Below are 14,195 nucleotides of genomic sequence, written 5' to 3'. Positions count from 1 at the left end.
GGCTGTTAGAGGATACAACGAACAAGTGTAAAGTAAGAAATAATTTTCAAAACATGTATTGAAGAACAAAACAAAGTGAGTATAATAAAGGATATCTGATATTAAAGGACGAGCTTGATAAAGCTCTTAGTGAGATGAAGAATGAGAAAACAACTGGTAGCCTATAGATAATATACAAATTGAGTTAACTAAGAGAATATGAAAAAAAAAAAAAAAACGGAAAGGAATTAATGCTCTGAATGTAAACGAAACATAAACGAACAAAAGACTTTGTAGAGACAGTAATCTTAGATATTAACGTAGCAAAAATTCAGCTCCTAATGTTGAACATAGATTACATGTCTAGTGAGAAAATTGAGTGAAAACAGTTTGAATTCAGGAACAATATATGCACTAGAGATGATCTTGGCTTATGTACTAGAGATGATCATGATAAGTAATCAATGATATGTATTTTATAGATTAATGATATATATTTTATATGTATTTTATCATATAATCTATATATGTAATATATAGATTAGTCAAAGAGATGATGACGTGTTAGATTTAAAGAGAAAACTTCTGGACTAACTGAGAAATTTCGACGAGAGGACTAAAGATTAGCATGGAATGGAATGATAGCAAAATAATAAACAACTTTTATATCAACCAACAAATGACAGTTGATTTTCAGTTTAAGGTTCCTTTCAGCACCGAGGTTACATGAAATGGAGACTTAACAGCGTAAAGTGAGATACGAATTATATGAACTCCTACCGAGAATCGAATCTGAGTCTCACACAGTGGTAGGCTAAACATTTAGTCAGAAGAAAGTAACCAACAAATAATATTCATAATAGAAGAGGGAATAAAAGATGGAAATAACAATGCACGAGAAGATCGAGTGAGGCGTTGTCGCTCTCCAATATCTATTTAGAAGGAATGATTAATGAAAGGCGAACAGAATGATGATGGTGCTTACAAAAGTTACGTGTATTTGCTTTACAGACGATATTTATTTTTTCTTTTCTTTATCAACTGTTGGTAATATTTGGGTATAAACAGCATTTGATTCTCAGTCTGTTCGTAGATTGAGCTATCCGTCATTTACACTCTGTTTTTTCCAGTTTCTTTATAATCTTTATTTCATTTATTCTTTTTTATGTTTATTTTTCTTCTTTTCCTCTCCGATTCGAAAAATAAAGCAAACAGGTTGAGACAAGTATTATTTCCAGGTAAATAAAAGTATTCCTGAAGCGATTTCATTGTAGATTCAAATTTATATGGTAACTATCTAAACTGAAAAGCAGGATATTGGCACTTCTGAATAAGACATTAATGAACCAGGACAAACAGATTAGATCTAGGAACTTCTCTGTTCCTAATTTAATCTCCATCAATGACTTTACCAATCAAAACATATAAACAAAATTACAGTTTCGAATTACACCAAATAATGTTTAAAATTGTAAACAAGTAACGAAATGAAACAAAAACAATACTTCATTGAAATTAATTGCAGCTTATGACTTTAGTAATGTAAGTAAAAGTTTATAACATATTTCTATCATTATTAAACTATAGTGAGATATACAGGAAATTTATCCGTAATATATTTCTGTAAATATTTTAAGAAATATTACTTTGATTCATCAGAACCTAAGAACAAATGAAAACCTGTTAACAACCAATGAGATAATGAAGTAAATGCGCCAATGAATTGTTCACAGTAATAACAAGAACTAGAAGGTATCTTGAAATATTTATATTACCCTAAGAAAAAATTCTTAACATGCAAAAGAAATCATTATAAAGTTCCCAAATGTTTCATAATATTACGCATAATAACTAAGTTGTTTATTACAAGCCAGAGTAAATAGCTAAATTAAAAATTAAGAATTGAACATCAGCACACTTTCAGACGAATATTAAAAATAATATCACATTTATTACGGTCATTTTTTTAAAGTAAAGTTAACTCTGGAAACATTAAAGCCATATTTGAAGCATTTTGAAACTAAAAATACTCTATAGGGCTTGGTGGGCATGGGTTTTCTTGCTAGGAAATTATAGTAAAATTGAAAATAAGTAGATTTTATAAAAATATTATGAAATGAATATAGATAAATAAATCGTATATATATATATAGGAAGTACAATGAAACATTGTAAAATAAAATCCATTATAAGGGCATAACCTCATTATATTACATTTCATGAATGTTTTATATAGCTAAGTAATCTCTAAAACTTTAAAAAAGTATTTCTCCTTAATTTTTCATATGCCCTTTTCCTCAGGCTTGTTACAATAAGAAAGAAAGCAAAATAGAAAGTGTACCTCAGTGCTGGCTCGGTCTTTGGTCTGTCTGCTGGCTCCCAGTTGACTCAGCTGTGCTAGATGGTTCCGCAGCAACTCCAACTGCTCATTGCATTTTTGGTTCTGTTCCCGTAAGTGCTGGTTCTGCTCCTCCAGCTACCAAAACAGAGACAGAAGAAACGACTCACAGTTAAAAAGAGATACAGAATTACACAAACATATTTTTGGATTTACATCTAAAAGACAACATTCTAATTAAACTCAAAAAATTAATTAAAGTGGCGGCCTTAGAACGCAGCCATGTGTGAGAGAAAGAGCAGCAGAATAATGGGTCACAGAGAACGAATATATATGTGCATGTGTCAGTGAGAAGCCTCAAAAGAATTTGTAAGCTTTACAACTGAAGCTTCATTCGTTTATTATGCAAAGAATTCTCGTCTCTTCAGCTTCAAATCTACGTATTTTCTCATTTTTCATATTTATGCAATTTCAACAAATACTCCGGTTGTGAAGTATTTTAACGATGAAAGCAGTGACAAGTGATCTTCTTTGCGCAGGGTAGAGAAGTGAAGATTCTCAAACCAACATTGATTTTATATATTTACCTCATTTCTCTGTGTCATGGGAGTCACGGCCACTAGACTCAACACTTTTTCTTCAACACAACAATGATAATCTATATATATAAAAGAGAACGCACAAATCCTTTGTGAACTCATCACGCTAATACGGCTGAACCAATTTCTTTCATTTTTGGGGGGTTGTTAGGATTTGGACCCTAGATGGTTTTTATCATATCACTTTAATTTTTAATTACCAGTGTCTTGAGATAATTGACCATTCAAGTGTCCATACGTACAAATCCTTTGTTATTAGTTCATCATAGGTAAAAATAAACGTATTTATATGCAACCCGCATGACCATGTGACTCGGCGGGTTAACATAAATGACAGGCGCTATAATGTTAACATTAATGCAATCTTCTATGGTTTTTATCATATCAATTGAAAGCGAAAAAGTAAAAATTATCTAAGTAACAAAGTTTATTGCGTTCCGGGGTGACCGCAGCGAAGCGGGGCGGGTTAACATAAATGACAGGCGATATAATGTTAACATTTACTGCAATCTTCTATGGTTTTTATCATATCACTTGAAAGCGAAAAAGTAAAAATTATCTAAGTAACAAAGTTTATTGCGTTCCGGGGTGACCGCAGCGAAGCGGGGTGAACGCTGCTATCTATATATATAAAAGAGAACGCACAAATCCTTTGTGAACTCATCACGCTAATACGGCTGAACCAATTTCTTTCATTTTTGGGGGGTTGTTAGGATTTGGACCCTAGATGGTTTTTATCATATCACTTTAATTTTTAATTACCAGTGTCTTGAGATAATTGACCATTCAAGTGTCCATACGTACAAATCCTTTGTTATTAGTTCATCATAGGTAAAAATAAACGTATTTATATGCAACCCGCATGACCATGTGACTCGGCGGGTTAACATAAATGACAGGCGCTATAATGTTAACATTAATGCAATCTTCTATGGTTTTTATCATATCAATTGAAAGCGAAAAAGTAAAAATTATCTAAGTAACAAAGTTTATTGCGTTCCGGGGTGACCGCAGCGAAGCGGGGCGGGTTAACATAAATGACAGGCGATATAATGTTAACATTTACTGCAATCTTCTATGGTTTTTATCATATCACTTGAAAGCGAAAAAGTAAAAATTATCTAAGTAACAAAGTTTATTGCGTTCCGGGGTGACCGCAGCGAAGCGGGGTGAACGCTGCTAGTCCATACTAAAGATTACATTGAAAATAACAGCATTTCTAAAAAGAGAGAAAAATAATATGCAAAGGTGAAAAAAATGCAATTTTTCACGAAAATAGTTAAGTAAGTTACCTAGTTACTGACAAGTTCTCTGATAAGCATAATACGTAGAGTAGTAATTTCCAACTGGATGCTGTGGTGCTGCGTAGCGTAGTCGCAAACGCTCTCGCCTTTGGTGCGAGCGGTCCTACGTTCGATTTCCGGAGAGGCCACTCGGTCGAAAAAGTGTAAGAGCTTTCTCAGGCTAGCCATCCTAAGTGGAGTATTCCTGGGTTTTCCTCATTCACACCAGTCAAATGCTGGAATGGTACCTAACATACAGTCCCAGGCCACTTCCTTCTTTCCCTAATCCCTTCTTTCTTTCCTTTCCTCGGATAGTGAGATCGCCGAGGGACGTGACAGGCTAACATAGCCATAGATGCCGAAAGCCCACAAATCTAATTCCTAATTCCAATTGGATGCTCTGTGATATCACAGTCTACTGCTCCCATTCTTAGCAAATCATACGGAGAACATAAGAAGCAGACAGGAAATCTGCCATTGCTAAAACCAGTGGTGATAGGTAAGTAGGAATATTGATATCGTAGTTGATAATTTTGCAGCTACGTTAATCGTAGATCCATGACTACTCGTACAATGGCAACATTTGTTTATCTCATTCGTCTAAGATAACAAGGAGCAGATACGAAACCTGTCGTAAGCAAATAGGAACATCGATGGCGTAGTCCATGTTTTTGCAAATACGCGTCTGACAGATCCATGCCTGCTCGTAGAAGTCAAAACTTGTTTTACTTCATTTCTCTACCGCGTCATTTTTCATCATTTGCTCCACCTGTTATCTCTACCTGTTCCTCGATTGTAGAAGCGTGCTCCTACGTCATACAACGGCCAGTTGGAAATGATTGATATGGAGTTTATATTTACAGAAACTACATCACATGGACAAAGTACATCATAGTTTGGATTCTATAATAAGGTAAAACCATTACAGGGAGTATACTGCATTTACAAGTTCTGTAGTGAATATATTGAACTTCAAACGAAAGTAATACGCATTTACACCTTAGCATTCCCGATTATTATTTCCTAATAATAGTAGCTTAGTGTATGTATTTGTAGGTAATGAATTCGTACATCTCATACAAGTTGACTTCATATAGTTTACATATGGAAGAGACAAGAAATAGAAGTGCGCAATAGTACCTACTATAAAAAATAGCATGAAAGATAAAAATTGTACAAGAATTTACATAGTTTACGTAAAAGTATGATTACCCATAATACAGTAGTAGTTTAAACAGAAGAATAATCCCTCGTGAGGTTCGGATTCCACGTTAATTAGTAGGTCCACGTCTTATACAGCCTCGCTGCTGAACGGAACGTTAAACTCAAAGTCAACTCAACTCAACTATGGAAACTTCGTTCCTCACGTAAATGAAGCCAATCGAATTGCTCTCATATAAGAAGAAAGATGGTCGAAGTATTTAAGATTAAAGACATGTCGAAATCAGAATATTTACATAGCTCTTAAATGAATTGATTTCTGTTTTCACGACCTCTCTTTTGGTGCAGAAATTTGACTCTCCTATAGTTGCGATGTTGCGAACTGTGCAACCAGACAAGTGCTTTACACAAACAAAAAGACTTTATACGTTATTTAATAGAATTTTGAAAATATTAATTGGCTCATATAAAGTTATTCATTTCATTCAAAAACGTTGTGGGGATCCTTGAAAAGACCCTTTCCTGAAACAACTCGCCACGACATTAGTTGTATTCTCAAGTGTTTCCGAACATTAACTCATTTCAAGTCATAATTATAAACGGTATTGTGTAGATTAAGTGTGAATATGTAGAAACGTAGAAAAAAAAAGGAAATCTCTGAGTTTTACGTCCCACGATAATGCCAGCTAGGCTAATGGAGATGGCGATGATGAGAAATGAATGAAATGGTGGAATGAAGAAAGTGGGAGAAAACGGGAGAACCCCGAGGAAACCCCGCACACGCTGTTTGTCCACTACAAAGCTCACTTGGCGGGAGGGGGGATTGAACCCGGGACCCCATAGCTAGACATTACAATATTCAGAAGTTCAGTTTCCTTACTATACTACAAGAACGTCTCAGTATGTGTGTAACGTTCCTAATAGTTTAGAACTGCTCTAATAGATGTCCCTATTTGCACTGCCAGCCTGCCTACTTGCAACCAATAGATGGCGGCAGCGTAAAGGCAATTTGCAGATTTGAAATGAAATATTTAAAAAAATAAATGAAATAAAGTTTTACGTCCCACGGATATGCCAGATAGGCTAAAGAAAGCAGTGATGATGAGGAATGAATGAAAATGGTGGAATGACGAAAGTGGGAGGAAACGGGAGAACCCCTAGAAAATCCACGCACACGGTGTTTGTCCACCACAAAGCTACTTGCCGCGAGCTGGGATCGAACCAAGGACCCCATGCACCAGAGGTGAACGCTCTACCACTGAACCACCGCGGCCACTGTAACGTCCCATCATTTCGCCTTTTTGGTTAAGGGAGACGGATGATTAACTAAGTGAATTATGATAGAAAGATTGGCGGAATGCGAATGTGGGAGGAAATGGGAGTACCCAAGAAAATCCACGAACATCACAAACTTACTTGGCTGGGAAATCGAACTCAGATTAGAGGTAAGCGCTGTACCACTGAGCCTCCCAATTTGGAGATATAAGTTTAAATTTAATTATTTCAGAATAGGACAAAACACAACGTAAGCTATAATAATGTTCAGGGAGGCGAAGACTTGAGAGGAACAGCTAGTACTATAACTTAAAAAATACACGGAAAGAATTTTAAATAATAATAATAATAATAATAATAATAATAATAATAATAATAATAATAATAATAATAATAATAATAATAATAATAATAATAAAGAATTCTACAATATAGCGAAGATTCTGTCCCTCTCATTCGTAGCAGGACCATGTCACTTTCAACAGGAAATAAAAAAGAACTGTCAGCAATACGAAAAAAATATATGTTTCTTCGCATTTTTTTTTATTTCAACAATGGGCCTAATGGATTAGATCCATTACTTGGTTCAATAGATTGGTATTTCTTTTCTTCTTTCTTGGTAGAGCGATGAAAGTCGACCTAACCTTTACAGTTACAATATACAATACTTCTGCGTGACATGATTTAGAGTAGACCAACCATCTTCTCCGTTTCACAAGAATCTGTTGCTACTTGTGTGCGTTCCTTTCCCCCCTCCCCTTAAAAAAGGTGTTCTCTTAGATTTTCCTTCCAACTGTGCTTTTTAAAAAAGTTCCTTTCTCTTTCCACGCAAAAGAATTATGTATAGGAAAAATGTAAGAAAAGCAGAGACAAATATACGTACAAGGTATATTCAATAAAGATCAAATTCAACTCTTACTGGATGCGAAACTCATTCTTCAATAACAAATATATATATAACTCCAAGAAATATTCTTTTATCGTATGTATTTGTTTCTTTGTTATCTTTCTCAAAGAGATTTTTAATCCATTGAAACAAAGTAGTTTCCTCATAGGATCGCACAGTTTCTGGCATCGTGGTCTCAGGTTTCAGGCAACTAAACAACCTCTTTGTGTACAGTGATACATTCTACCATTGTTTTCTGTATGTGTTACTCGCAACACTAGCTTCAGTTTTTTCCTTATATGTGCTTCAAGGAGCTATACTCCCATGCACCCATTCAATGTGCATGCCTTATCAGCCCAATACTTTCTCCGCCACAAGGAATTTTGATGATTGTTTGGTGGACTGATAATACAATATTCACCAAGATAAATACTATATTGACATTTGATAATCCGGCACGGCTGTGGTGTCGAACGTGCCACAACAAAGAGTGCCTATACTGTACTTGTTTGCAACACGTGATAACAAAAAAAAAAAAAAAAAAAAAAAAAAAAAAACGCAATGACAAACGACATTCAAAGACATAAATAGGGTTGCCAGATTTGTAAAATCAAAAAGGACATTTTGACAAAAAAAAAAAAAAAAAAAAAAAAAAAATCACTAAAAAATTGCTTTTATCGAAAGTTTACTTTCAGATTATATCAAACAACACACTTTTAAAGAAAAAGAAAAACAATATAGAAATCAATACATTATCAAAATAATCTAACACAAAAAGTACAACTACAAAATGATGACTCACTAGCAGTCAGAAATACTAATGACATTTTTTGTCCATATGAGCTGCTTCTACGACGAACACTCCTTAAAAATACGTGCATACTTTTCTTGATCAGATACAAGCTCCTAAAGATTTCCAGTCGAAATTACTTCCTTCAGTAAACAATATTCATCATAGAATTCATCCACGTTATGATTATCAATTTTTAGCTTTCTAACAGCAGACAGAAAGGAGTCAAATGAAGAAATTTGGTACATTAAGTCATGGTACTAATAACTTATTTATTCTATCTCCATTCTGACAACCTTGAAACTTTGTTGACTTGTTTCATTAATTACTCTCCAAACTCAAAAAGGAGGGCAAAAGCGCGTCTTGGCTTTGGTTATGTTTCGACGTAGTCACCATGAACCTTAAGATATTTCTGGTAATGACACAAGCTTCTGTATACCCTTTGTGTAAAAATCTCCCGCCTAAGAGTGCAGCCAGTTTAGAACTGATGTCTTGAGCACCTTACTGTCGTTGAAATGCTGATATGCAAGCCACTTTTCAGGTGGAAAAAATCGCTGAGAGCAAGGTCGGGGCTATAAGGGGGAGACTGAATCGAATCTTTGGATTGTCTTAAAAATCAAGCAGCTGGGTGTAAATGGGCGTTGTCATGGATGAGAAGAATTCCAGAGCGTAGCATTGATCTCCGCTGATTTTGGATGGAACGTCGCAGATTATTATTCAATGTTTGGCAATACACATATGCTGTAATTGTTCATACTGGTTCCAAGAATTCTACAAGCCTACACGCCCTGCAGTTGTCATTCTTTGCTCTTTGTGAGCGCCTGTTAGCATTTCTGGCACCCATCTCGCACACAGTTTGTAATAACCCAGTTTGGCAGTCACAATTCGATGCACAGTTTCGCAGACTGAAAGCTCTTTGGCGAGTTCAGTTATTATGAACCGGCAGTTGGATCGCACTTTCTCGTTAATTTGTTCCACCAGATCGTCCGTTTAAACACTAGGCCTTCCCATGGTAAAATAAGAGATTAAGCCTACTGGGGATACCATTTAAGAAAAAAAAAAACACTATGGACAATATCTCATGGGTGGTGAGGAAACTTGTCTAAATAGACTTTTTATTTGCATTTTTTTAAAAATAAAATATATTCCCAAGCCGGAATAAAATTCCAGTAATATAATAGACATCTAAATTAGAAATAGCAAATAAATATCTGAAAGTATGGAGAAAACTAATTTCACATCAGATTCCAAAGAGCGTATACGACAGCAAGCAGACGACGTGTGACTCCCGTCCCGAGCGTGTGTCGAAGGTGATGTCAATGCGCGAGTAGAACGAAACAGCGTCCGATGATGGACTTACCTTGTCTTATTTCTACCATGGGCCTTCCCCTAGGCTTATCGTCATGAACATTTGAACACCCTTCTTGAAACTCTCACCACTTCCCTCATACTGTCGGAGCGTAAAAGACACACAAGTCCCGATGGATGTCAGCTGCATTCCGTCCTTAGGCGTTCAGAAATCGTACGATAGATCTCACTTACTCAGGTGCACATATGGGGAAATCCTCAGGGATAAAGTTGTGTAGGCATTTGTGAGGAAAAACACTTCAAGTGCTGTTTCAGTATGATTTGTTGTTGCTGAATTGATATCTGCCGTATGCCACGCTGTAACATTCACTCTTTATTAGAAATTCACAAAAATCAAAATGGCGGTCGAAAGTATCTTTTTGTAATATACAGAACTCAAAATATGTGTTTGACAAAAGTTTGTACACCGCTGAACAAAATTTCAATTAAAGCTGGCATGAATATTCTTTGATGTTCTAGGAAAGCAACTGCTAGACTCAAAACCATCAAGCACCCAGTTGTTAGTGTTACCAACCTATTGCAAAATGATTTTTTCCGATATATTGCTTACCATTCAACTTATCTGCGCCAAACTCCATATGAACGTTATTCGATACCGTAAGAACATAATTTCCTTAAAATGGCACTGCATCGATTTGTATGATATTTGGTATTTTCTAATGATAATATACATATGTGAAATGCATGATACATTGTGCTAAACTGTTAATTTCATATCAGCTCGAACGTTAAAATTCCGATCAAATTTAAGTTATTGATTCATGCAAGTGCTACTCAATTTCCTACATGTGCAAAACACTGTGCATAGTTTGTAGTTGAACCTAACTGCCTGGTATCCAGTGGTACAGGTGTAAGCGTCTGGAATTGGTGGCAATGCTAATAGATGAAAGACAAGTGAATTATTCTTCGTTTTCCATCCCATTCTTAAAGGGGAATCTGGAACTAGGTGCTGCAAATGGGCTTGTCTCCACACTAAAGCCTGGTAATGAGAACGCTATATGTGAAAGTAAAGAGAATCCGTGGTTGGTGGCAGTTTCTCTATTGTAATATTCTTGACGAACATAATAGACCGAACTTAATTGATGTTATCAGCATTCACCCCGCCATACACTTTGGAAAAGATTTCGGCGTTCCTAATGATGTGGTCGCTAAGGACTGTGTCAGCTCCTAATCCTCTCAGCAGATTGTTATACTGAGCAAACACATCCCAGCACCTCTTCTTCGGATACCCAGCAATGTGCGAAGTTGGATCACATGCAGTGATAGCATGGAATGATGGAATAAGTTTGAGAACTTGTGGTTTCCTCTGCAGGTTTTGAACAATGAAATTCTGTTCCTGTTTTCCTCTACAGTTTCTCGCACGAAATCATGTGGAATTAACAAACCAGAAGCACTAAGATGTCAGTGTCTCGAGACAACAATGCTTCTTGCTCTACTTTTTAACACAGTGTAAAATAATCCTGGTGTCAGCTTCTTCGTGTTTTCCTGCAAGTTATTAGTGTCAAGGGTTGAATCAGAAACTTCGACCCTTTCCTCATCACTGATGTCACCTGCAGTCTTGTTGTTAGGTGCTTGCAGAATAAGCTGGTGTGAGAGAAATGTAGCGAGATCTGCTTTGTTGTTATCGTCAACAATCAAGTTCTCCCACTTTGTGGGTAGAGACACATTTCTGTTATATATTTTTTCCTGATTCCCGCAGAGCCTTTCCCAGGCCGTTTTCGTGTGCTACTCTTGATGGTAGTAACGATCAAAAGTAATATCAATGAGCTTGAAGAGTTCCCCACTTAAGAAAGCATATTGAACAAAATTATCAGCAAGGTCTCCGAAAGTGTGCGTGCTGCCTGTGGCTCTCCAATTGCTATTGGCTTGTTTATCAATGATTAGCTGTGATTTGCCGTCAAAGTCTTTAGCGTCAATTTTTTTGGGACAAGGCGTACGATCAGTCAATATTCCAGCAAGAAATGTTTTTGAGCCTGAGCGAAGCTTCTGCTTCTGCCAGAAATAGAGGAACAACGAACAGTTCATGCGCCATAATGTTGCTAAGGTTGACTGGACGTCCTGCTTCATATGCAGCAATGAGTCACTGCAGAATGTTCCTATCAGCTTTCACTATGTTTATCTTCCCAGTTTTTGCATCTGATTATGTCACTTCATACAGAGATGCAAAGGTCTTGCATACTTGTTTCGAGGCAGCTTGTCCCTAAAAATTTATCGTTCTTTCTTCAATTGGCAGAAGCCTGTCCTTTACAAAGGCATGCAACCAATCTGTCCTTTCTGTGTAGCTGTCAACAGATCATCATCAATGTCTTGGGTAGCCAAGTCTTTGTTTGCAATGTTTTGCAGTGTCTGAGGCATGTTACTTGAGAAAAGGCCAAATCCCTGCAAAACTAAAACCAATACATATCTTGAATCCAACTTCATTCTGATTTTTCGTTATCTCATTGTGAACATAGTTTTCGTTGCCTAGAAGACCAAAAGTAATTTTTATGTCGTGAGAAAGTTGAAACGGAGGTTAAAAGACAAGAGTCAATCTGCTGAGGGCTGAGGTGCTCTTCCTGATACCAATTATGCCTCCAACTTTCTTCCCAATGCAACCAAGCCATTCCTCACTCTAATCTGGGTCAACTTGTTGAAACGCAGTGGCGAATGCCTGACAACAAAGCTACCAGCTTCAAACTCGTACTTGACCTCTTCTTGAAGCTGGCGCATCATGCTCATGTAGATGGTGCACCAGCCACCATAGTTCACGTGATTGTGATGTATAAATATGTCAACATTCGCTGGAAAATGAGAAAATGCAAGTTCCAAATTCCATTCCTTTGAACACAAGTAAACATTAGAAGTATGTGGACCATCTGCATATATCCCCACCAAAACATAAACATCGGGTTCTTGTTATTTTTAATGAAAGCTGATATGATCTCTGTAAACTGTTCTGATTGAAACAGTGACACATGTTCTTCGATATGGTCAGTTTTTGAATCATATTTTTTAGTTCTGGATTATTCTCTTCTATGAAGCTTAGAAACTGTGGAACTAATAGTCTCTATAAAGCTTGAAGAGAGATCTTGTGGGCTCTTATTCCTTCCGTGTAAGATGTTCTTGTTTGTACCCGCTAGGCAGTTTTTGCGCCAGTTAGGTTGCTCTCAACCGAAGCTTCCAAAAACCTTGGTGACTGTGTATGTATATCAGAATATGATATAATATTTCTAATTATATGTCATATTCCGCCCTTACTGTTAATAAAAAAAGACTTGTTAGTAATATTAGTTCCAGTGAATTTTAGTTCTATCTGTAAGTCTCCTGCCATCTAGCAACTTTCATATAACTCTGCAATGTACCTGTCAATCTTGATATACGTTCAAAAGATTGTGTGGTGCCTACATTTTTTTCTGGGGAGTGTTACAAAAAAACGAAGACCTAAATTCGGTGGCATACGGTGGATCTGTATTATGTAGACATTGAACTTTGTGAAAATGCTGTATGCCAACTTTTCCTCGAAAATGCCCACTAGGTACAGATTCTTTACTTTGGTGTCCAGAGTAACTTCACATGTGGTAGGATTTTGTATTACAGCAACCACTGTCGCTCGCAGGTACGCAACTCCGATTGGACGATTCTATTTCTGTTACAAGAACAGAGTACTAGAACATGCTCCTGCGCATTGCTCAACTTCATCAGTGTTGCCAATCTCGCGTAGGAAAACATTGCATTTTTATTGACATGTGCCTTATACTTTGGGATTACTAGACTAAAGGTGGACTGGTGTGCCTTCCACTTTACGATGCCCCCACCCTACATCTATTTAATAACGAAAATAAAATGATAAGTATTCCTGAATTATTTACATTATACTTCTGGAATAATATGGAAAATAATTTTAGTGTCTTGTGAATAGAATCTTCGTTGGTAATAATATTTCTTGTCCTGTATAAGGCTAGCAAATGGTATGGAGCCCTCCTAAGGAGGGCCAGTCCAACCCTGTATTAGACTGCTATGAATTCAGAATTTTCCTACTGTATTTTATGTATCCATTATTTCTGAAAATTATGCGAACACGATAAATATATAGAGACGGAACTGAGGGCTAGAATATGGGTTCAGAGAACAACTCTGTATAGTAAAAGACAAGTAATGGTAGAAATATGATTTCTTTAGTTCTTTCCATTTTGTAAAATTTTATGATCTCACTTATTACAACAATTTTCATCCCCCTCTTCAATTTCGAGTAAAGAATCATTAAAATCAATACAGAATAAACGATTTGTAACAAAATTAGCTTCTTGGCTTGATATCTGGATTGTGTTTTCTTTTTTTACTTCCTTTTTTTATTATTTTATTTTTCGATTTGCTCTTCTCTCACACGGTAAAATTCCTCTCGGAATGGTTCTGCATTTCTCATTACCAGGTAATTGATAGTTCCTCTTCCCCCAATCCCAGGCATTGCTTATCCGCGCAAAGTATCGTGCTTATCGATTGGCCATTAATTACAAAAGAGGAAGTGAGAAATACACCT

General features: G+C 36.4%; 1 protein-coding gene across 6 annotated transcripts in view; it reads right to left on the bottom strand.

The window, feature by feature from the left end:
• LOC145660567 (uncharacterized protein CG43867-like) overlaps nucleotides 1–14,195 on the bottom strand; it is a 714,987-nt gene that overhangs the window by 96,977 nt on the left and 603,815 nt on the right. For all 6 annotated transcript variants that reach the window (XM_081725794.1, XM_081725789.1, XM_081725790.1 and 3 more), the window contains one exon: nucleotides 2,321–2,455. In XM_081725794.1, coding sequence (XP_081581920.1) covers nucleotides 2,321–2,455 — 135 coding nt within the window. The remainder of the gene's footprint in view (nucleotides 1–2,320; nucleotides 2,456–14,195) is intronic.

This window comes from Thermobia domestica, chromosome 9, assembly GCF_964235325.1.
Source record: "Thermobia domestica chromosome 9, izTheDome1.hap1.1, whole genome shotgun sequence".
NCBI classification, from domain to species: domain Eukaryota; kingdom Metazoa; phylum Arthropoda; class Insecta; order Zygentoma; family Lepismatidae; genus Thermobia; species Thermobia domestica.
Note: the sequence above shows the minus strand (reverse complement) of the source record. Positions and strands in the feature narration are given on the sequence as shown.